Source organism: Misgurnus anguillicaudatus, chromosome 23 (assembly GCF_027580225.2).
Source record: "Misgurnus anguillicaudatus chromosome 23, ASM2758022v2, whole genome shotgun sequence".
NCBI classification, from domain to species: Eukaryota; Metazoa; Chordata; class Actinopteri; order Cypriniformes; family Cobitidae; genus Misgurnus; species Misgurnus anguillicaudatus.
Genome location: NC_073359.2, coordinates 4761707 through 4783770, shown reverse-complemented (window position 1 = coordinate 4783770; position 22064 = coordinate 4761707). Strand labels below are relative to the sequence as shown.

Sequence of the window (22064 nt, the reverse complement as noted above, 5' to 3'; positions counted from 1 at the left end):
AAGTAGCCTAATGTTTTAAAAGTATAAACAAACGCTGCAGAATTTAGTACAGCGCGTGCAGTGCCGTTTGAAGGAATTTGGGGGCCCCAAGCAAAATGGACATGGAGGCCCCCCCACACGCACGCAAAGCCTACAGGAACCACAGCATAGCCATACAGTTTAAGGTTTACAGTTTGACAGCACACACTTATCAGTTTAAACTCTGGGCTGTGCATGATATCAGCTATAATTATAGAGCTTGTGGTACCTTGTGCTATAGAAGAAACATCAGCATTGAGAAGTGATCGTCTGTTGATGTTGAGGATGACGTTGATGGTGTAGCTGGGAAAGTAATTGGAAAAAAAAATCTGAAATTACCTGTTAAGTACATTTCACCATTTCACTGTTAGCATATTGAAAGAGGTCACTATAAACAGCTCAGCTCAGTGAGAGAAATTCACTCTACCTTCATCAGTGGATGTATCCTTAGGAAGAACCTGTCCGCTGAGAAATTTTAGCAAAGCACCTTGAGAGAGAAAGAAAAGATGGTAACACTTTATAATAACAATCATATAAAGATGGTAAATTGATAGTTAATTAATCTTTAATTGTCATTTAGCTGTTAGCAAACAGTCTTTTTACTGTTAACAAACAATGAAATTATAATTAAATGACTAATTATTAGTAGTGTTGTAAATTAACAGTTTATTGTAACACACATATCTATCATATAATATATTAGGTATCGGGTAATGATTAAAAATGCTTGTAGATCTTTAAGAAACCATTTTTAAAACATCTATAAACATTACATAGATAGACGGACCAAATATTCCTAACACTTTGTTAAGGGTTACTAACTTAGTTGGTTTGTAAACTGTCTATAAACATAGACAAAGTTGCAACAAATGACTATAATACTATAATACTTAAATAGTTAATAAACAGTACCAGTGAAACATGTTTGTTGTCCTGATACTGTACTTGTAACAGTGTAAACATTGCTACACAGAATAAAGTAACTGTTCAAGATCTGTTGGTAACTAATGTCATATTTGCATAAACTGTCACTACTGTATATCCTGACACTAGCACATTAAGATAAGCTATGAAAAAATAATGTTCCTCTGCGGCTCTGCCTCTTTCTGGTAAATAACATATAGATTGTTTACAAAGTATTTATTAAGTAAAACGATCGGTTTGCTAACAGTTAAATGACAATAACTAAAGATTAAATAACTAACAATTTACCATCTATAATAATGGTTATTATAAAGTGTTACCGAAAAGATATGTTAGCAATAACATTTCCATATTTTGATATTTATAAGGGATGCGGCTGCTTTCACAACTACCAATGCTTAAAAACTTCCCAAGCTATTGTTTGATGCAGATAATTTATGGTGTGGTTTTCCTAACCCCCATTTGGTAAATAGATTATTTTGGTAAATAGATTATCACGGTGGAATAGTTCATTTTATTAGCACTTTCATTTAAACCTATTACTAAGCTACAGCAACGTCATGGAATTAAACAGCGATTTTGAAACAGATATGCGTCCTCCTTATCTTGTTAAAAAAACATATGTAACCATATTCCGTTTGTTCGAGAAAAACGTTGACTAACTGTTCGTTACAAGCAGCATTTGCCGTCAGGCAGGTATAGCTAACATAAACAGATTTTTGCTACTGCCTATCTGCTGCAAAATTACATCATTTTCACAAGACAAGTAGAGCTATTTCATCCAATGTAAATTATTACTTACCACTATCTTGTTTTTTCTTATACTCCTCTTCCTTTCTTTTCTTTCTTTTCTGGCTTCCAGAAGCATAAATCCGCTTCATGATGACTGCCGAAGTTTTGTATTTTGCCGGCAGCAGAGATCACATGGTTGGCTGGCTGCCTGTTGTCAGCGACTAGTACTGAGAGGGGGCCCCCTTGAGGCGGATTCCGATAATAACAGTGTCGTTGCACTTTACTGCATTGCATTGACTATCAAAGGGACACAGTTTGTCGTTGCATTTATTCTCAACCAGTCGTTGTCTTGGGGCCCCAGAAAATTCCGGGGCCCCAAGCAATTGCTTGGTTTGCTTGCCTTGTCGCGACGGGCCTGAGCGCGTGACCCCATTAATGCTGTTGTTGTTGCGTGTTTCTGTGACGAGATTCATAAATATAATACATGAACTTGGAGCGCAAATGTTCTGTGCATGTGCACAACGTATTTTTGCATGCGATTGAGAAAGTCACAGTCAAACTAACATTGTGTTTTTATCAGCAATAAGAAAAGTTCTTGTTTAATGTTTTGTAGCTGGTATATGTGAGTTTCTACAAAGAGAAATCATGAACTTCAGACTCTCATCACTGATCCTGCTGTTTCACATTCAAGGTATGAAACACAGTTTTGTGTTATACTGAAATACTTCTATTTATTATATATTTGTTAAAAGTATGTCAGATTTTAAACTAGTTTAGTCCAGGGGCGGAGGGGTGGCTTATGGGGCTCAAGCCACGAATCTTTTCAGATCTGTAAAATGAATTCATCCAGGACACTAGGTGGCGGCACTCAGCTTTAATTCTCCGGTCCCCCACTCAACTGAAAATGAATAAAAGATGTTGAAGGCAAAATAATATGCTGAATCTCCCCACAGTTAACGCATTTTCAAAGTGTCTTTATTATTACAGTGCCTTCTTTATTACTGTAAGTGTATATTTATAGTTATGTGATGTAAATACTGTTAAATAGCGTCAACTGATATATTATCTACATGGCTAACGTCTAACTTACTGTGGTGCTCTGGTCTAGTCTGCCTCATTGGTCATTTGTAAGGTTGTATTTAAAGTACATTTAATAACTTTAAAAAACTTGCTCATTGTTGCATATATACTTTTTTATAGATGGATATACAATTTATATTTTTAAAGACGTCAGAAAAGAAGGTGAGAAAGTATATAGTTAGTTAGGTAGCTTATGTTTTGTCCATATGCATTTGAAATTCGCAATGATTTTACCTCAGAAATACATTGATAGACCGTTATAAAATGTGAATCCCCAATCTCTTACATTAAAATATCCTTATGTGTGATAACTGTCAGTGCAAATAGGAAGAGAGGAGGGTGGAGAGAGATCACAGACAGACAGATAGACAGAAAGAGAGAGAAACGCTTTCATAAGCTGGTGAGAAATTGTTCTGTCAATGAAGTCAAACATTGTTATTATTATGTAGTTTTATAGTTACTGGATTAGCCTTCAGCAAACATGTTTGCCTATTTTTGGATAAGAGAAGTTAAAGTATCATTGTCAAAATGTGTTATGTTGCAGTTTCAAAATGACAATACCAGTGTTGGGTAAGTTACTCAAAAAAGTAATTAATTACTAGTTACTAATTACATCTTCAATCATGTAATTAAATTACTTTACAAATTACTCTCTCCAAAAAGTATTTAATTATTATGAATTACTTTCTAAATCCTATTTAGTACATGATACAAGGATAGGCTTGAAATGGCTCAAAGAAATAATATATAAAAGTACATAAATTATTCTGGTCCCACTTTAGGGTTCATTTCTCTCTATTAATTAACTATTAACTATTTTTGTCTCAATATACTCCAACTACTGCTTATTAATACTAAAGTAGTTGTTTATTTTAAGTATTTGTATAAATGGGGAGGGTTAAGGATGTAGAATAAGGTTTTGCAGAATCAGGCATTAATATGTGTTATTTAAGTAGGCCTACTAAAAAACAGTCAACATCTCAGTAATATTAATGCTAATAATCAACCAGTTAATAGTGAGAATTGTAAACTAAAACCATGTTTAATCCACTATTTATTATAGTATACATAATTGTTCTACAGTCCATTGACAGTATTTAGTTACATCAGAAGTAACTGTAATTCGATTACAAGAAAAATAAGAGTAATCCCTTACATTACTTTTTCAAGTAATTAAATTACAGTAACAAATTACTTAGTAACTAGTTACACCCAACACTGGACAATACAGAGAACACTTAGATTAAAAAATAGTTTATAAAGCTGCCGTAAATGGAGAAAAAATATCAACAGGGGACCAAGCTTTGAAACCCCTAGATTTGGGCTAAGCCCCCAATGTCTACAATGTCTGGCTCTGCCCCTGGTTTAGTCTAATTTAATTTACATCGCTGTGCTCCAAAGGCTGGATTCTCCATTTGGATCAGTCTCTAAAATGTTTAAAGTGAGTTTGTATATTTAAAACTGAACTTAGAGATTTGTATTTGAGAACAAAACTGATGAATCAGGGTTCATATCCTTACAGGACTGTCTGAATCTCTCATCTCACTCTGTCATTTTAATGACGTTACATACAGTAAACTACAAATATTAATAATGTTATGGTTTCTTTTCAGGGTTCCTAACATTGGATAATTTTAATGTAACCTGTGATGAACTGAATATTTGTGCTGTTAGGGGGACACTAATGAGTGTGAACTGCGATCACTCAAACATCAACATCAAAACTGTGTTCTGGTTCAGTCCGAAACAGAGAACAAACTGGAGAAACAAAGATGAACTTGAAGCTTTGACTTTAGATTCAGATTACTCAGGACGAATTGGTCAGTGGATAACTGAAGATTACTTAGGACTCTCAATAGATGATCTGAGAGAGAGAGACAGTGGAGAATATCAGCTCATGATCATTATGAAGGATGGAGTTAAACATCTCAGCTCAGTCACAGTCAATCTAACAGTCACAGGTACATTTACATTCTCATCAGTCCAGTTAAACTCTTTTCATTTCTCATCTAATGTAAGATTTTCATTATTTAGTTTTACAGGTGAAGATGAATCCTGAATCTACAGGACAGCGAGTAAAACTGAGCTGTGATTCCTCCTGCCCTTTAACATCTGAATATAATTACCTCTGGTACAAGAATGGACAACATTTTAAAAATAGTCAAAGCATATTTGTGTCATCCAGTGAAAACACTGACAGTTATTCCTGCACTGAGTGGTCTCGTTCAGGGCACTCTTCATCTGTGTGTGAGTCTGACATTTATAAAACATTTATATTAATATGGAAGAACAAACTTTGCAGTTTTCTTGTTGATTCATATACAGTATGAGTGTGTTTGTAATTGATTGTGAATGTTAAAGCAGTATTTTGTGACTCTTTCAGGTCTTTCTAACAGTAGCTGTTGGGGTGTGACTTACACCTCTACAGAAGTTTGTGCTTTAGTGGGATCCACAGTAGATATTCACTCTCCATACTCACATCCCACTGGATATACAGTAGAGAAAACATACTGGGATTACAGTCGTTATGAGGAATTCAGTGATCTGCATGAGGTTCATCAGTTTGCTGGTCATGTGGAGTTTGTGGGAAACACACTGAAAATCAAAGGCGTCAACACGAGTGACACTGGATATTATCAGTTCAGGATCATCACTAACACATCAGATGTAGTTTCTGGTTATCCTGGAGTCTATCTTTGTGTTACAGGTAACTGCTCATAATAAACTCTCTGTAGTAGTGCAACACTCATTATACTGAAGCATTATAGCTCGAGTAGGAGTCTGATATCAATACGACTGTGATAAGAGGTTTAGGTAATGCTTTACCAATTGAGCTATATCAAAAATATGAGGCTTTGAAAAGTAGTTGACATGAACTGTGTTTTATAAAATCTCAGGTACACGAGTGATAAGCAGTCCAGACCCTGTGATAGATGGAGAAAAAGTGATATTAAGCTGTTCAACTAAATGCACTCTGGATAACAAACATACTTACATCTGGTATAAGAATGGACAACAGGTAACAGATGGATTGAGATTATTAAACAAGCTGTACCTGGACTCAATCAACAGTGAGGAGCTACAAGAGTATTCCTGTACTGTAAGAGGTAACACAACATCTCATCATACATCTGACTCAATTATATAAGATATAGTTTCAGTCCTTGATGCTGATTGGTTTATTTACAGCTATGACATCATCACTGAGCTACTTTCAGTCTCACTGTGCAGCACTCATAGCTGATCATTAATATTGTGTAAGTTATAGGAAATACTTTAGTGTAACACGACTGCAGGAGGCACAATAATATTACGCAGTGCCCGAACATAGTCCCCTTATTAAATTTCAATAGCACGGGACTATTTTCGGCTGCTGCGTAATATCACTACGCCTGCTGCAGCCATGTTAAAGCAGCAAATTTCTTGATTATTACTCCAGAATGAGAGTATAGTCCTAGCCATATCTGCCTAGAAAATCACAACTTTTAATTTAACTACAGAAGAGTCAAGTTTTAAATAGGAAAAATATTGAAAGTCTTTGGTTATTTTTGTCTAAATTATGCTTAAAGTGGTCCTGCCGGACCCGGAGATTAGCTGAATGGTTTCCAAGAGGTAAAAATCAAATGTTTAACTCTAAAGTGGAGTGTTCCATTAAGTCTGAGAGGTTTTGCATGTTGTTGATGAGTCGCTTAAACAGCAACATCACAGGATATTAAGTGAACAGTGTCTCAATGTCAAGTGAGCTAGAGCCCTTACCAGTTCCCGAACTTGCATACACGATATACTGATTCACGACCTCAGGAGCTAGTGAACAGATTGAGACCCAGGGTATGACCCGAAGACAGGACCATGACAATGCATTGACCAACACAATAGGTTGCTTAAAGTTAAATATGATTTACTGTGCAAACTTGATGTGAGAGCACTGCTGAGCTTAAAGGAATAGTCTACTCATTTTCAATATTAAAATATGTTATTACCTTAACTAAGAATTGTTGATACATCCCTCTATCATAGGAGCTATATTTTTTGGCGTAGTAGCACTTTTGGGATTACTTCGACTCACCTGAAAAGTACGCTCCCCTTCTCCCTCTCATAATGGGAGAGGGAGGGTGTTACTGCGCCGAGTCGAAGTACTCCCAAAAGTGCTATTACGCCATAAAATGTAGCTCCTCTTTTAAATCTGCTTAGAAAAGCGCTACGTTTTTTTTACCACCAACCTTGCTCGTATAACTACCCGTCTTAAATAGGAAAAACGTTGATGTGTTTGGTCACTTCTAACTTTATCTCTAAATGGTACCATTGAATGAATGGGGCTATTGAAGCGTCGCAGCGCGCTCCAGCGCTTACGTTCACGCACACAGATGATAGAGGGATGTATCAACAATTCTTAGTTAAGGTAATAATATATTTTAATATTGAAAATGAGTAGACTATTCCTTTAATATTGCAATAGTCATAATGAATATCCAGGGCTCTATTTCAATGATCTAAAAATATTTTAATGATCTAATTCATAGATATGTAAAAACACTTTATTGTCTCGCCCACGCTGCTGGTCAATTGAGTGGAACGTCCGCATTTGGCGGCCATCTTACTACAGGCAGCTCGCTCACTCGTAGCATTGAGTTTTAATGGTGCAGGTACTTTAAAAAGACCATAACTTGCTCAATCTTCTATCGATTTTTAAATGGTTTGGTTTGTTATAAACGTCAAAGGTGTACCTCTGCATACTTATAAAAAAAAACATGAAACATGTTAAAGCATCCAGAATTATAGCCATGTTAATAACGTTTGAAAGAAACCAAACCGTTTGAAAATTGGCAGAGAATTGAGCAAGTTATGGTCTTTTAAAAGTACCTGCACCGTTAAAACAAGTGCTACAGGCGAGCTCCCCGTGGTAAGATGATGACATTAGAGACTCCGCCGTAACACATCTAGCCTTTATACATATAGGCTAGATGTGTTACGGAAAGTAGGGACACAAGTCGGATCTGGGCCATTTTGAGGTATTCTTAAGTTATTCTTCTGAAAGTGCAGTTTCTAAGCTTTCCAACGATGTGTAACACATGGAAATCTGATACGATTTGGAGAAGTTGTGGCCATTTGAACATAGGAACTCAAAAACACTCAAACCGAGAAAATCGAGACGAAACGGACTCTACTTTCCAGCTAAGCCATGCCCCCTGTAAAGCCGTTTTGAGATACAGATTTTCTAGCATCATATGTAGTATTTTGTGACAGAAGTCTGGATGACAACATCCAAAAATAAGCAGGACTTTTTATCTTTGTGTAGATCACAAGTGAAATCCAATCGGTTTCAGATGTGTGAATCATCCAATGAACATTTTGTCCACAAATGGGTATAATCCGTGAAATATAGATTTATATAGTCTATTGTTTACATCACATTTCGCATGAACGTCTGGTAATACATTATAATATACAATCTGATGACTGTTTACATCGTAACATGTAAGGGTATATGAGTTTACATTCCGGTAATTTACGTTCCGTTAAACACATGAACCCGCCTTCAAAGTTTGTATTTAAAATAGGGAGGTAGTATAATAGATAATCCAAACAGCGCCGTGGAAACCATGAAGTCCTTTAGGGATGTAACCAATCGCTCACTCGTTCCTCCATCAGCCAATGACTTCATGGAAAAAATGGATAGACAAAACATGTAGCCAATTATATAATTAATTCAACGATCTCTGTGCAACTTGTGTGTTTGACTTCATGCTGCGCTGCAAGAACTGACAGAGAGATGACGTCAAAGTACCGCGAGAGCGAGTCAAAATTAAACTACTTTGTAAGATTTCTTGAAGAGCTCTCGCGGTATTTTGACGTCATCCGACTGCGGCCCCGCATAAAGTCAGGCTGACGAATGACGCGGCTGTCTGTTATTTGTTCCGCCCCAGCTTCTTTTATTTTTCTTTTGTTTTGTGCGCCTGAGCTTCGTTTACAGTCTGGGGAGATGCACGCTATAAGTTTGAAAAAAAAAACTTGGCAAACATGTCTGAGGAACAGGGCAGCCGCGTCACTGGCCCTGTCCCAAATGGCGCACTTCATGTGGACTTTCCGGTGGGAAAATTACGTCACCGCGGCAACCCTAGTCATTAATTACATTATTTTCATTTTTGGGCAAACTATCCTTATTTAGTAGTCACGCTGTTCCCTTTGGGGGCGGAGGCGAGAACACAAGCTTATAGGGAATGTTAATGTACGTCACCGCAGTGTTGCATTATGGGACGTGGGCGCCATGTTTAGAGGCACCGCCGACCGCTATGCCATTTAATTGTGGGCATGTTAAGCTAAAACTAGGTAAAATTGAAGAAGAACGGAAGAAATCGAGAAGTTGAAAGAAAAAGAGAAGGGACCCTATCGGGAGAAACTAAATGCTACTGCCAAAAAACTTTATTTGGACAAATAAACAACATAGATCCATATGATTTAGCAGCCCAAGACTGGATTACGGACCTCCGCTTACATATCTGGTCAATTACCTTGTTTTTGCAGGACTTTATTTACACTTTGCAGGAGTTTAAGAGCTATAAATCCCTTAAAGCTTATAGTAAGGTGACACTTCTTCTTTTGGAGTCACCAGCTATTTACTGACAATGTGTTAATACCTACGTATCTTAATGATTCTATAAAATAATTTCTCCGTTGTATTCTGTGCGATGAATCAACACATGTTCAAAAGATGGCACTTCTGTTTTGGCCAAGTTATTAAAACAAACAAAATGCTAAATATTTAGCTAACGTAGTTATTTAAAGAGTCACAAGCAGTGAGTTTGAGCAGTTGCATTTAATAAAAAATATGTGTTACAATCCTCAAAATTGTCTAAATATTTATTTTTATAACTCATGTGTTTAGGGTGATCAGAAATGAATGAATGAATCAATCAATAACTTAAATTTGCAAGTTAGTTTGAAAATTTGCAAGTTAGTTTGACAGTGTTAGCATAAAAACAAGACAATTTAAGTGGTTCTGCTTTTATTAATCACAAATTACTGAATGACTGAAAATGCAGCGAACACACTCTCGCTGATGCAGGGATTTTTTTTTTTGAAAAGTAAAGGTTTTTCTCCTGATTGCAGCAGGCAAACCACGCGATCCGGCGTCTTTTCGTCAGCTCCTGCACCGGCTTCCTTTGTTTTTTCCACGAATAAAAGCTGTAAAAACGTATTCCGTTGTTCAGTTTCCTCCCTGAACGATCGCGTGACCTGCTTGATCGAGCAGTACTGACGAAACATATCGAAGTTTATTAAAATCTCGACAGAAAATACAAAAACAACCTCCAATACATGAACTCAAATACAGCGGGATAGGACGCGTGCCTGCAAATATGGCGGATTACACATTACGCAACACCGCGTGACGTCAACTCCACATTCCCTATACAGTATGTATATACACACAGACAATGACGCCCCCCGCTGCACGCTAAAATCTCCGTAAAAAAAATGCCAATTTCAACCGCAAAATGTGTAAGTGGCCACCAGAGGTCAATAAGTTTATTTTTCCATTGAATGTCAATCACATTACCGGGTTGAGACTGTGAACCCCGGAATCTGAATAGCGACAGAGGGTTTCTCTGCTTGTGTTTTTCTTGCCCGTCTCTGGGGGATTAGGATATGTCCTTTGATTATAAAGTAAGTCAGCGATTGTTGCAAGCAGCATTATACTGAAGATTTGCAGTTGCACCCCATGGTGAGCGGAATGAGGTGTGTAGTTTGTGTTATGTTTATGAAACTTTATCTTTGTTTGTGTCGTTGTCTGTTTGCAAGCTGTTCGCGTGGTCTGAAGTGCTTCACGTGTTAACACAATGTTTATATTTTGTGCCTTTTTATTTCTATGTCTTAAATGTAATTTAAAATACTGTGATAAACTTATAAGTATAAAAATCAATGTTAACAGATCTCAACTAACAGAATCTGCAATAAAATGAAAATCACAAATTTTGAAAAAAACACGATTCTCATTTTCTCGAAACTTGGGCTGCCGACTTGTTTTAATGGTTTCTGTGACGGTTCACATATTTTAATGAACTTATTATTGATTAATGATCTTGCCTTAAGCGCACAGTCTAATTTCACGACTGGAAAAATGGTTTATGCACCAAGCGCACAGTAAAAAAGGGTTGTTCCTATTCTCATAATGAGTAACGGGTGTGTTTTAGGCATAACGTGCAATAAACCAGTGAGAGTTTTTAGCTCTCATCCCCTTTAAAATGACGATTTCCTATTTTGTTAAAGGAATTATAAACTGAAAAACTAAGATGAAGAAGAAGACCACCAGTTTAACATTGATGAAAAAAATTGCATCGTTTTTATTTGTATTGAAATTGTTATTTTTTGTAATAAAACCTTTAAAAGACATTTACTTTCTTGTGTTTAACGTGTCGTGTATAAATGCGATCCATTCATTCATCAATAAACAGCTTTCCCATCATTGTTGCTGTTAAATAAATGTTATAATAAAGATACGGTGCGCATGTGTTATGAACATGTTCTTATGCACCACTTCTGTGTAGAACAACTCGCAGGTATCACACACCAGATGTGCACGTTAAATAGCGCAAGCTTAGTCAGACAGAGTCTACTTCAAAATGCTATATTTCCAAACGACAGCCACGCACTGCGTCTTTGGCTATATCTAACAATTGTGCAATTAAAATGGAGCAGAGATGAGAGAGAATGGATAAAATAGCCCTGGCCACAAATGCAGCAAGATGCTACAAAATTACAGAAATGTTCAAGCAAGCAGGTCTGTCAAAATTACAAGTACAAGAACACATCTTGGTTAGTTATTGCCAAATAAGTCCAATAAGTCACTGGTGCAGCTTCTGCAGGTTTCAAAGTCAGGTGCCGGTGTGCCGTGTTGTTTTGTGTACCATCATTACTGGGGAAGATAAGGAAACACAATCAAGGTGGAATTATTAATTTTGAACGCAAACTGTACTTTATGGGGCGGTTTCCCAGACCAGAATTAGCTTAATCCAGGACTAGGCCTTAGTTTAATTAGGAAATATAACTAGTTTTAACAAACATGCCTTACTAAAAACATTACCTGTGTGCATTTTGAGGTAAAACAAAGGGCACTGATGTATTTTAAGATATGTAAGTGATGAAAGTTGTTTTCAATTTGGAGAGCTCTTAAAAGTGTTTAAGTCTAGGACTAGTCTAATCCCTGTCTGGGAAACTGCCCCTAAATGTACTAACACAACCAAAAGTGAAAGTGTTTTAGCGCTGTCAGTGGCACTGAACGTCATAGCGAATCACTCAGAACTTTTGTGTTATTTTGAAAATATGCACACAGCTGTCATGATGGTTATTTCCTGAGTAGCGCTGTGATAACGGCTGCAGTGAGACTGAAATCTGAGAATCACAGAAAAGTCAAATTCTGAATGTTCTGCCTTTTCTGAATATAACTGATTTTATGTCTTTTTTCAGATACAATGGACAAAATAAATGAAGCAGTGGACAGCTCAGTGTTTCTCTCTCTGTTGGTGTTTCTGCCTCAGTTTCTCATCATTGAAGCTCTGTGGATGTGGTAAGAAAACATATCAAGTAAAACTCAAAACTGCATAACGTACAGTGAATATTCTGATATGAATTCAGATTTCAAGTGTATGAATTTTGATACCACAGCTTTTTCATCAGCATGAGTAAACTGAGTTCATCTAAAAACAAAACTGATGAAAAAAACAAAAAGAGATGAGAAATACTTTATAATTTTCTGTAATACAACAAACTAATGGTCAGATTTTATAACATGATCTCTTTCTGTGTGTTTGTCATTGTTAGATGTTGCAGGTCTGTGAGTAGATCAGCTGTCTGTCCATCAGAACTACTGGAGTGATGTCACAACTCTCTTTATGACATCATCACCTAGCAACAGTCTCTCAGCAGTGACATCAGTGATGCAGTGATGTCATATACAGTGACATATTAATGACAGTTCAGTGTAAATAATCTAATGTTCAAATAGATGAATTATTCATTGAAGTATTGAGTTTATCATTCAACAGTCTTGTGTCAGTGTCAGATCAACTGTAACATCACAATACATAAATCCTGTAAAAACTTTGCTATAGTGCATCTTTATGTAGATGATACTGTGATCTACTTTCATCTTCACTATAAGTCAGACTGTTATTAAACTCAATTATGTTTTTAGTTAGGTTAGGATTTTTTACAGGGATATTACATAATGGGAAAGTTTAAAGCACTTATACTTAAAAAGAAGTTTATCTGTTTTTAGGGTGTTTTATTGCTATTCTCAAGCTGGATTTTGTATAAATACATTTACATAACATTTAAGTGTTTACAAATAGTTTTGAAAGTCGTTTATATTAGTGAACTTTGTTCTCTATTTTTATTGTTTTATGTAATTTTATCTTTGTGTAATAATGTGTCTTCTCTGCAAGGTCTCCCTCAAAAAGAGTTGAGACTTAGTTAAATAAAGATGAAATAAAAGTACACATAAAACGTTAATTTTGATTGGTCATTTACTGTTTTAACAGGAGAGTTTATTTAATCATAAAAGTGCTGTCATCATTTCCTCACCCCATTTAGGTACAGATATGTGGTGTCAGTATGAACCTCGAGGTATTAATATGAACTCTTTATGTGCACAGATGTACTTTTTAAAAGGGTACCGCCCCAGTGACATCTAGAGATCATTTATGTAGCCGGGTTAAGAGTACCTTTGTTTAAAATAAAGGAAAACAAAACAGTGGCTTAACATTAAACTGGGGTCCTTTTATTCCTGACCACACTCAAAAGGAGTGCAGCATTAAAGGGATAGTTCACCCAAAATTGAAAATTCTGTAATCATTTACTCACCCTCATGTTGTTACAAACCTGTAAAATTTACTTTGTTCTGATGAGTACAAAGGAAGATATTTTGAGAAATGTTTGTAACCAAACCGTTGGTGGACCCCATTCACTTACATTGTAGGAAAAATAATACTATGGAAGTAAATGGGGTCCACAAACGGTTTGGTTACAAACATTTCTCAAAATATCTTCCTTTGTTTATAAGAAAAATGAAATTGATACAGGTCTGCAACAACATGAGGGCGAGCAAACGATGACAGAACCCCCAATCCCGGGCGAACCATCCCTCTAAGTATTTTCTTGCTTTCTTTTAGTGTTGGTTTTGACAATTTTTAAAGTGGACAAAAAACATATAACACTGAAATAACACAGGTTACTTCAATTGGCATAACACAGAAATAAAAGAAAATAAAAAATTAAATTGTTTCTTTGGCTGTAATACTCCGTAATGCACACAAGCCCCTTAGTTACACAAGAAAACACTACTTTTCACTTAAGCAAACAACGGTAGTGGCCCAATTGTGCTCTGAAAGATAATACAAATACAAAAAGATACATATAGGGCCAATTAGAATTCACTTATCACTCACATTACATAATAACACAAGCAGCATTTAGTATTTTAACCCCAATCAAACAAAAGCACAATTATCACATGAATAGCAAGTATAAACACATTCAACACGCATCCATTACATTTTAAGAAATCAAAGACACATCAGCAAAGAAAATAATAAACAAAACTTACTTTGCAACAGTCTCCTTTAGCTCACGTGACATACAGGTTTGCGTGTGAACTCACATTTAACCTCTCCCCTCTAATACAACAAAGAGAGAGAGAGTTTCCAAACCCTTAGTACAACACTTTATTAAACATTAGCTGCATTACAAATTACAAATGTATCACTCAGTATCATAATACAGCACTAACGCTCAATATACGGACTACCGGCACATCCGGGAACTTGACTGTAAATTTCGTCACCGCCCCTTTTCGGGGGATAAAAAAGCAGCGCTTCCATTGGCTTCCATTCAAAACAGCGGAACAAAGCAACGTTCCCACACAGCCGGCAGGCGCAAACAACCTATGAAATCACCCAGATCAAACACGCCGAGTACCTAACCGTCCACCCTGCCTGCCATAGAGCGCGAAAGATACATTAACACATTTAATTTGGTCAATATAAAAACATGTCCCTTTCATTCTCACAGCGTCAAACCTTGTGTAACAACGCTATCCAGTGTTAGCTAGAAATATCGCTAAGCCAGTTAGTTGTATGGCTGGACGGAAAAGTGCACTCATTACTCTAAATATAAAGACATAATATATACGAAGTAACTTTCAAATACGAAGTAAAATCATTCACTTGCTTCCCTGTTGACTCGATGAGGTACGAGTAAATGTCCGGGTAAGACACCTCTGGCCAATAGGGAGCGTTGTGACACAAATTTGATGCTGGGAGAATGAAAGAGACATGTTTCCACATTGACCAAACCAAACGTTAATTTATCTCTCGCGCTCCATGGCAGGCAGGGTGGACAGATAACTACTCAACATGCCCAATCCGAGTGACCTCACAAGCCACCTACGCCTGCCGGCTGTGCACGAAGGCCGCCCCGCTCCGCCACCTTGAATGGAAGCCAATGGAACGTCTAGTGCGATTTCCCCCAAAAGTGGGCGTGAACCTGTTCAGAGACATTCTATGACGTTGCGCCGGTTGTGCGTATGAGAAATCTCCAACCAGCACAAACAACGTGACGAAAACCGCTCGCTCGAGGAGATCAAAACACAGCACAAACCAACAACACGAATCAATCTTTAAAAGATGCAATCATTACACACTCACAAGTTGATATTTTATGTTTTGTCCTCAGTTTATAAACTTTATCAACGCTTTCTCACCGCATGGAGCTTTGTTTACTTTCTAGTCTCTCGCGCTCTGCGCTCAAGCTCACGTGCTCCTCGTATACTCGTGCCACAACACTTTTTTTATTAAAACACATTACTGGTCATTATTTATTTACACAAGCAAGAACGCTGTTTTAAGTGCATTAAATTAATGGTTTATCACATGCTTTGTTTTATTTAAGTGCAATTAAATTATTTTACCCGGTTATACTTATAACATTTGTTTCTGACAGTGTATGGATTATATTATTACTGGGAAACATAAAGACATGATGCACTGCTGTAAATCTACCACATAAAGACTTCAAGTTTATTCCAGGAGAGGGCGACACACAACAGAGTCTAATGTACTACAACATACACAAAACAATGAGTCCTCAGAAACAGAGAGAGACTCTTAGAGTTTAGATTGACAGAAATTGTGAAAGAAGGAAACTAACTTCGAATTTTAATTGTAAATTATGTCAATATTAATTGACAGTCCTGTACATTTTACACCTATTTACTGTATAGCACTCAGTATAATACTGCAAAATATTTATAAAGTAAATAACTGTAATTCACATTGCATTATGGGAATTTTCTGTGACATCAAACATCATATACAGTAATTTAAATGACCAAGCCAGCTATAACAATCACATCATGATAGATCTGCAGGAGAATGAGATTACATTTTTAGACAAGTGCAGTGTTTTTCTTTGGAAAACTTATATTCCAAAGCATATTATCATAATTTTTACTCCACTACATTTCATAATTTCAAGTTTTTGGTTTATATTTAAGTACATTAAACATCTACTTTTTTACTTTTACTTAAAAAGTACTGTAGAACACAATTTTAATGTAATTTTTACGTAATTATGTATGTTATGTATTAGGTATTAAATTAATTTTAATATGAATGAATTGGCTGTGAGAATTTTCAATCCAAATAGCGGCCGCGCTACTGAAGCGCCATCTAGTGGCTGTTGCTAAAAACGAATCAGAGTTTCCCCTCTTGTTCCTTCTTACTCTTTGCAGAGCTTTGACGACTCTGTCACAACAAAACCCTCTCGTTTTATAGCAACTTCCCATTACCTCCTCATGCCTGTATCACTGGGAAACCTTCAAATGTCAAGAAAAAACAGCGAGAGATCATGAGAGAGAGTACCAGTTCCTGCTGAACATTGACATAATATTATAAATAATAACGTAAAATAACCAAAATGATTATTTAATCTTACTTGTGAAATGTAATCCCATGTGATCTGGAATCAATATTGCGCCGGTTATTGCAACTGTAAACTACAAAAAATACGGCCATAGTATGGCTTTCTTTCCGTTAACTCCCATTGACTCTGGTGCTAGCGTAGCTCTAAGAGCTGATTCTTTGTAGCGAACGAGCAGAGCCGAATCTTCAGACGCATGCAGGGGAGCCGGCTCTTCTAAGGGAGCCGAGCCAGAAGAACCGAATCTATGAAAAGAGCCAGACTGCCATCACTAAAATGTAGAGCCAGCGCTTGAGCCGAAAGAACCGAATCAATGGAAAGAGCTGGACTGCCCATCACTAGTGAGGAGACCCATCCAATATGGCGCCGACGCTTGATGCGTTCCAGCACGTCTTCTTCTTCTTCTTTTGAATTTACGGCAGCATAGACGCATCACCGGCGTATTACTGCCCTCCTCAGGTCATTAAGGGACTCGGTTAAGCCTTTAAATCCTTGCGTACAGTCCAGTCTTGCGCAGAAACTTTAAAAAAATCTTTATGGACTCATAATCCTTTGGGTTAAGAATAGTCTGTACAGATATATTAGAGATTCCACACTCCAATAACTCTGAAATCATGTGACGTCTTGCTGTATAATGGATGGAACACTCCATTATCACATGATTTACAGTTTCTTCTTGTCCACATCTACATCTGCCATCTGGATGTTTCCCAACCCTTGCTAACCCAAAGTTTAATGTACAATGGCCCAACCTTAATCTAGTCAAAATGACACTATCTTTCCTTTCTAATGTTCTACTTACATTACATCCTACTATTGGCTGAACAGAATAATAATGTCTGCCTTTATATCCCTCATTCCATTCTTTTTGCCATAATTTTATTGTTCTTTCTTGGATAATACTTTTACATTCTACCCTACCGAACATAACCTCCAACTCCACTTCACTTCTATTTACTGCACTTCTTGCCATTACATCTGCCTCTTCATTTCCCTTAACCCCAATGTGAGCAGGTACCCAAATAAATCCCACTATACTCCCCATTTTATTAACTCTATTAAGTGTTACTAAGATTTCTACAACTAGATCTGCCCTGACTTCACTTTTTCTTCCCTTTAATGCCATTAAAGCAGCACTTGAGTCTGAACAAATTATTCTTTTCCCCGATCCATTTTCCTCCACCCACTCCAAGGCCAATAAAATAGCCACCAACTCTGCAGTAATGGCTGACATATTATCTGTTAGCCTCTTTCCATTCATTACTTTCAGCTGAGGGATACTTATTCCTATTGCTGTTCTCTTACTTCTTAAATTCATTGAACCATCCGTAAATATCTGCACATACTCGGGCCAGCTCTCCTTTAAATGCTTAAATCCACAGGGTTACCTTCATATTCCTTTATTTGCTCTAAAATACTTAGGTCCACTTTAGGAACTGGCAGTAACCATGGAGGTACTGGAGGCCAAATAATTACTGGTGCGATCATGATATCGTTCACTCCTGCATTCTGAGCTTCCTTACCTATTGACGTCTTCCTACTCTCTTTTTTATTTCCATCCCTTTCCTGAAGTTCCCAGTGCTCCTCTAATAAAATCCTAGCTGGGTTAACACAATTATAACTTCTTAACTTTGTCCAATAAAACAGGAATAATTTATTCCGTCGGAGCTCTAGTGTAGTCTCCCCCATTTCAATTAACAAAGCATTAAGTGGCGTAGATCTCATTGCTCCTCCACAAAGTCTCAGTGCTTTTGCTTGTACTACATCCAATTTCTTTAAAACAGATTCTGATGCTGATCTATATACCATACACCCATAATCAATATTAGCTCTAATTATTCCCCTAAAAATCATCATTAAACACTCTCTACTTGCACCCAAGTCCATTCCCACTAAACATCTTAAGGTATTAATAACCCTCTCACACTTTTTAACTGTATTAATTATGTGCTCTTTCCAAGTCATTCTTTCCTCAAACCAAACACCTAAGAACTTAAACGATTTAACTTTTTCTATTGGATTATTATAAATACTTAAAGTCTTATCTAAACTGCTCCACTTGAGACCCACCACAACCTATTTTGATTTTGATACTGAAATTATAAAAACCCATTCATCTGCCCCTGCCTCTACTTTATTAATTGCTTGTTGCTTTTGTTTATAAATATAATTCAAATTCCGCCCTCTTTTCCAAACAGCTGCATCGTCAGCAAATAATGCCATTCCAAAACCTCTATTTAACTTACTAAAAATATCATTGATCATTACATTAAATAACACTGGGCTAATAACACTTCCCTGAGGGGTTCCATTTTCCACACTTTCCTTTCTGGACATAGACCCGTCTACTTTCACCTGAATGGTACGCTCCTTCAGAAAATCTTTAATCCAATTTAACATCCTACCTCTTACCCCAGCATCATATAACTTTATCATTAAGCCCTCTTTCCATACTGTATCATAGGCTTTTTCAATGTCTAAAAACACACTCATGACAACTTCCTTATTCGCCATAGCTCTTCTAATATCTAAGTCCAACACTAATACAGAGTCCATAATAGACCTTCCCGCTCTAAAACCACTTTGGTACGGAACAAAGAATTCCTGTTTCTCATACTAACCGATCTGTAACCATACGTTCCATAATCTTGCATAAAACAGCTGTAAGAGCAATTGGGCGATATGATTTAGGATCATCTGCCTTTTTCCCCGGTTTTAATATTGGAACAATCGTTGCATGTTTCCATTCCCTCGGCAAAATACTACATTCCCATACTACATTAACTAATTCCAACACTTCCTCTAACACGACATCATCCAAATGAAGAAATATTTGATATCCTATTCTATCTCTACCAGGCGTTGTATTTTTCCCCCTAGCGATTGCTTGTTTTAATTCTTCCAATGAAAAATATGCATTCACCACCCTCATGTTATCTTTATTATATTCAAGTTTATACTTCTCATTTTTTAATTTCTTTTCTCTTTCCTTTTTACTAATTGGGGTAATGCTTTCTGAACTATGCACCTCCTTAAAAGACTTAACTAACAGATCAGCTTTCTCCTTATTTTTAACTGCTTCCTGTCCCTCAAATTTTAACACCGGAATTTTATTAGTCCGATACTCTCCTGTCATCCTATGCACCAGTGCCCATAACCTCCTACTATTTGTTTCAGGTCCTAAAGTACCAGAAAAACTTACGCCAGCTTTCCCTCTTTGCCTCTTTTATAACTCTTCTAGCCTTAGCCCTTAATCTCTTATAATCTATTGCGTATTCTTCCATTGGACACTTCCTTACCTTTCGATATGCCTTATTTCGAGCTAACACTGCTTGAGTACATTTCTCATTCCACCAAGGCACAATTTGCCGTTCTTTTGGACAATCATACTTTGGAATAAACTCTTCTGCTACCTGAATCAACAGAATCATTCCACTTGTCTATATCATCTTTAACCACATTATTAATCTCTTCCTGAGCTCTTATATTAAATTCTTCCCATCTAGCCTTAGAATAATTATATTTTTCTGACCTGTATTCCTGCTCTTTTACCAATTTCCTCCCAAATCTACTTAAAACTGGGACATGATCACTCCCAATCGTATATCGGTCCATTATATCCCACTCTGCTCTCATGGCTAACTCTGGAGAAGCAAACGTTAAATCTAAACAGGAACTACCCCCTTGATTAACCTGAAATCTAGTAGGTCTACCATCATTTAACACCACAAACCCATGTTTATCCAAAAATTCTTCTAAAATTACCCCATTTCTATCCCGAAATCTACTGCCCCATAAATCACTGTGCGCGTTAAAATCTCCCACCCATATTACTGGTAGCTCAACCTTATCCATTATTCCTTCTAATTTTTCCTCCTCTAACATTAAGCCTGGATTGTAATAATTAATTACAGTGATTTTCCCCGATCTGACCAAATTACACCCACTACACATTCAAGTTCAGAATTTATCTCAATTCTTCTATGTTGTAAATCTAATTTTATAAAAGTAGCACACCCACCTCCTGCTCGATTACCTCTGTCAGCTCTTAAAATTTCATAACCTGGAATAACAAAATCCAGGTTTGGTCTAAGCCATGTCTCCTGTACACATATCACATCTGGTCGCTCTACAAAAGCATCAACAAATCTCTTAAATTCCTGCCCATTGGCTACTAAACTCCTAGCATTCCATTGCAATATATAAAACATATTTAATACTTAACCCATTTCGTCCTCTGATGACTCACGTCTTTCCCCAGATTTACCTTTCTCTCGAATGAAAGGAGCTTGCTGGCTTCCTGTTAATCCTCCATGCATATACTTATACAGCGTTTCTGGATGTATATCTTTGATCCCTAGAAATCTATCCGCCACCGCAACTACTTCCCTTGCAACATCTGATTTATTCTTAGCTCTCTCTATAATCCTCCACACAGCTTCTGAAAAAAAGCTAAAAATTCTGTCTTTCCGATAACGATGTCATCATCGGGCGTTTTCTCCCACATCTGTTGTTGTTTTTCCGGGCCTACTTCATGACCAGCACTTGTTCTCTCAATTCTTTTTAACGCTTCTGCATATGACAACTTATTCTCGTCCCTCATCTTCTGTACTGCTTCAGCTTTTGCATGGACTGGGCATCCCCTAAATGCAGCTACATGACAACCCCCACAATTACAGCATTTGATCTGACTTTTACATTCTTTAAAATCATGATCTTCGCTACATTTCCCACACCTACGTTTACCCTTGCAAGCCACTGCTACGTGCCCGAATCTCTGGCAGTTAAAGCATCTTAATGGTGGTCTTTCATACTTCTTAACTCTAAAGCATAAGTAGCCTAACATAACTTTCTCTGGTAGTGTTTCTTCCATGAACGTCAACATTACTGCAGAGCTTTCCCGCCCATCATCTCTTTGCTTTTTCCCCAACCGTCTTGCTTTGATCACTTTCCCTCCTTTTAAGTTACTTTTTAGATCTTCCTCAGAAATTTCATATGAGACATTAAAAATAACTCCTATTGACTCATTATTTCCAGGAATAAATCCTTCTACACCCTTTCCATTTAGGTTCTTTACTTTACAGGCTTTCTTTTGCTGCTCAGAAGATTTACAAATGATCATTAACATTCCGTTTGCCATTGTCTTAGCATGTCTGATATCACCTATCTCTTGATTTATAGCGCTAGATAACTTCAAAGGGCTAATCGATCCAAAACTCCCTTTTCCATCTCTTACTTTAAAAATCACTTTAAATTCTTCATCTCCTTGAATGTTCTCCATCTTCCTACTCTTAACTTGTCTATCTATATCACTATCTGTAGAATTTCCGACTTCCTGA

The 22064-nt window shown here is 36.9% G+C and overlaps 1 protein-coding gene across 1 annotated transcript in view; it reads left to right on the top strand.

Annotated features, from left to right (window-relative positions):
- LOC141349208 (uncharacterized) overlaps positions 1–5917 on the top strand; it is a 53171-nt gene extending 47254 nt beyond the window's left edge. Inside the window, exons 2-6 of the mRNA XM_073861523.1 lie at positions 2288–2365; positions 4368–4715; positions 4789–5001; positions 5138–5461; positions 5652–5917. Of these exons, the coding sequence (XP_073717624.1) occupies positions 2320–2365; positions 4368–4715; positions 4789–5001; positions 5138–5461; positions 5652–5902 (1182 nt within the window). The 5' untranslated portion in view covers positions 2288–2319 and the 3' untranslated portion in view covers positions 5903–5917. The remainder of the gene's footprint in view (positions 1–2287; positions 2366–4367; positions 4716–4788; positions 5002–5137; positions 5462–5651) is intronic.
- The last annotated feature ends 16147 nt before the right edge of the window (positions 5918–22064 follow it).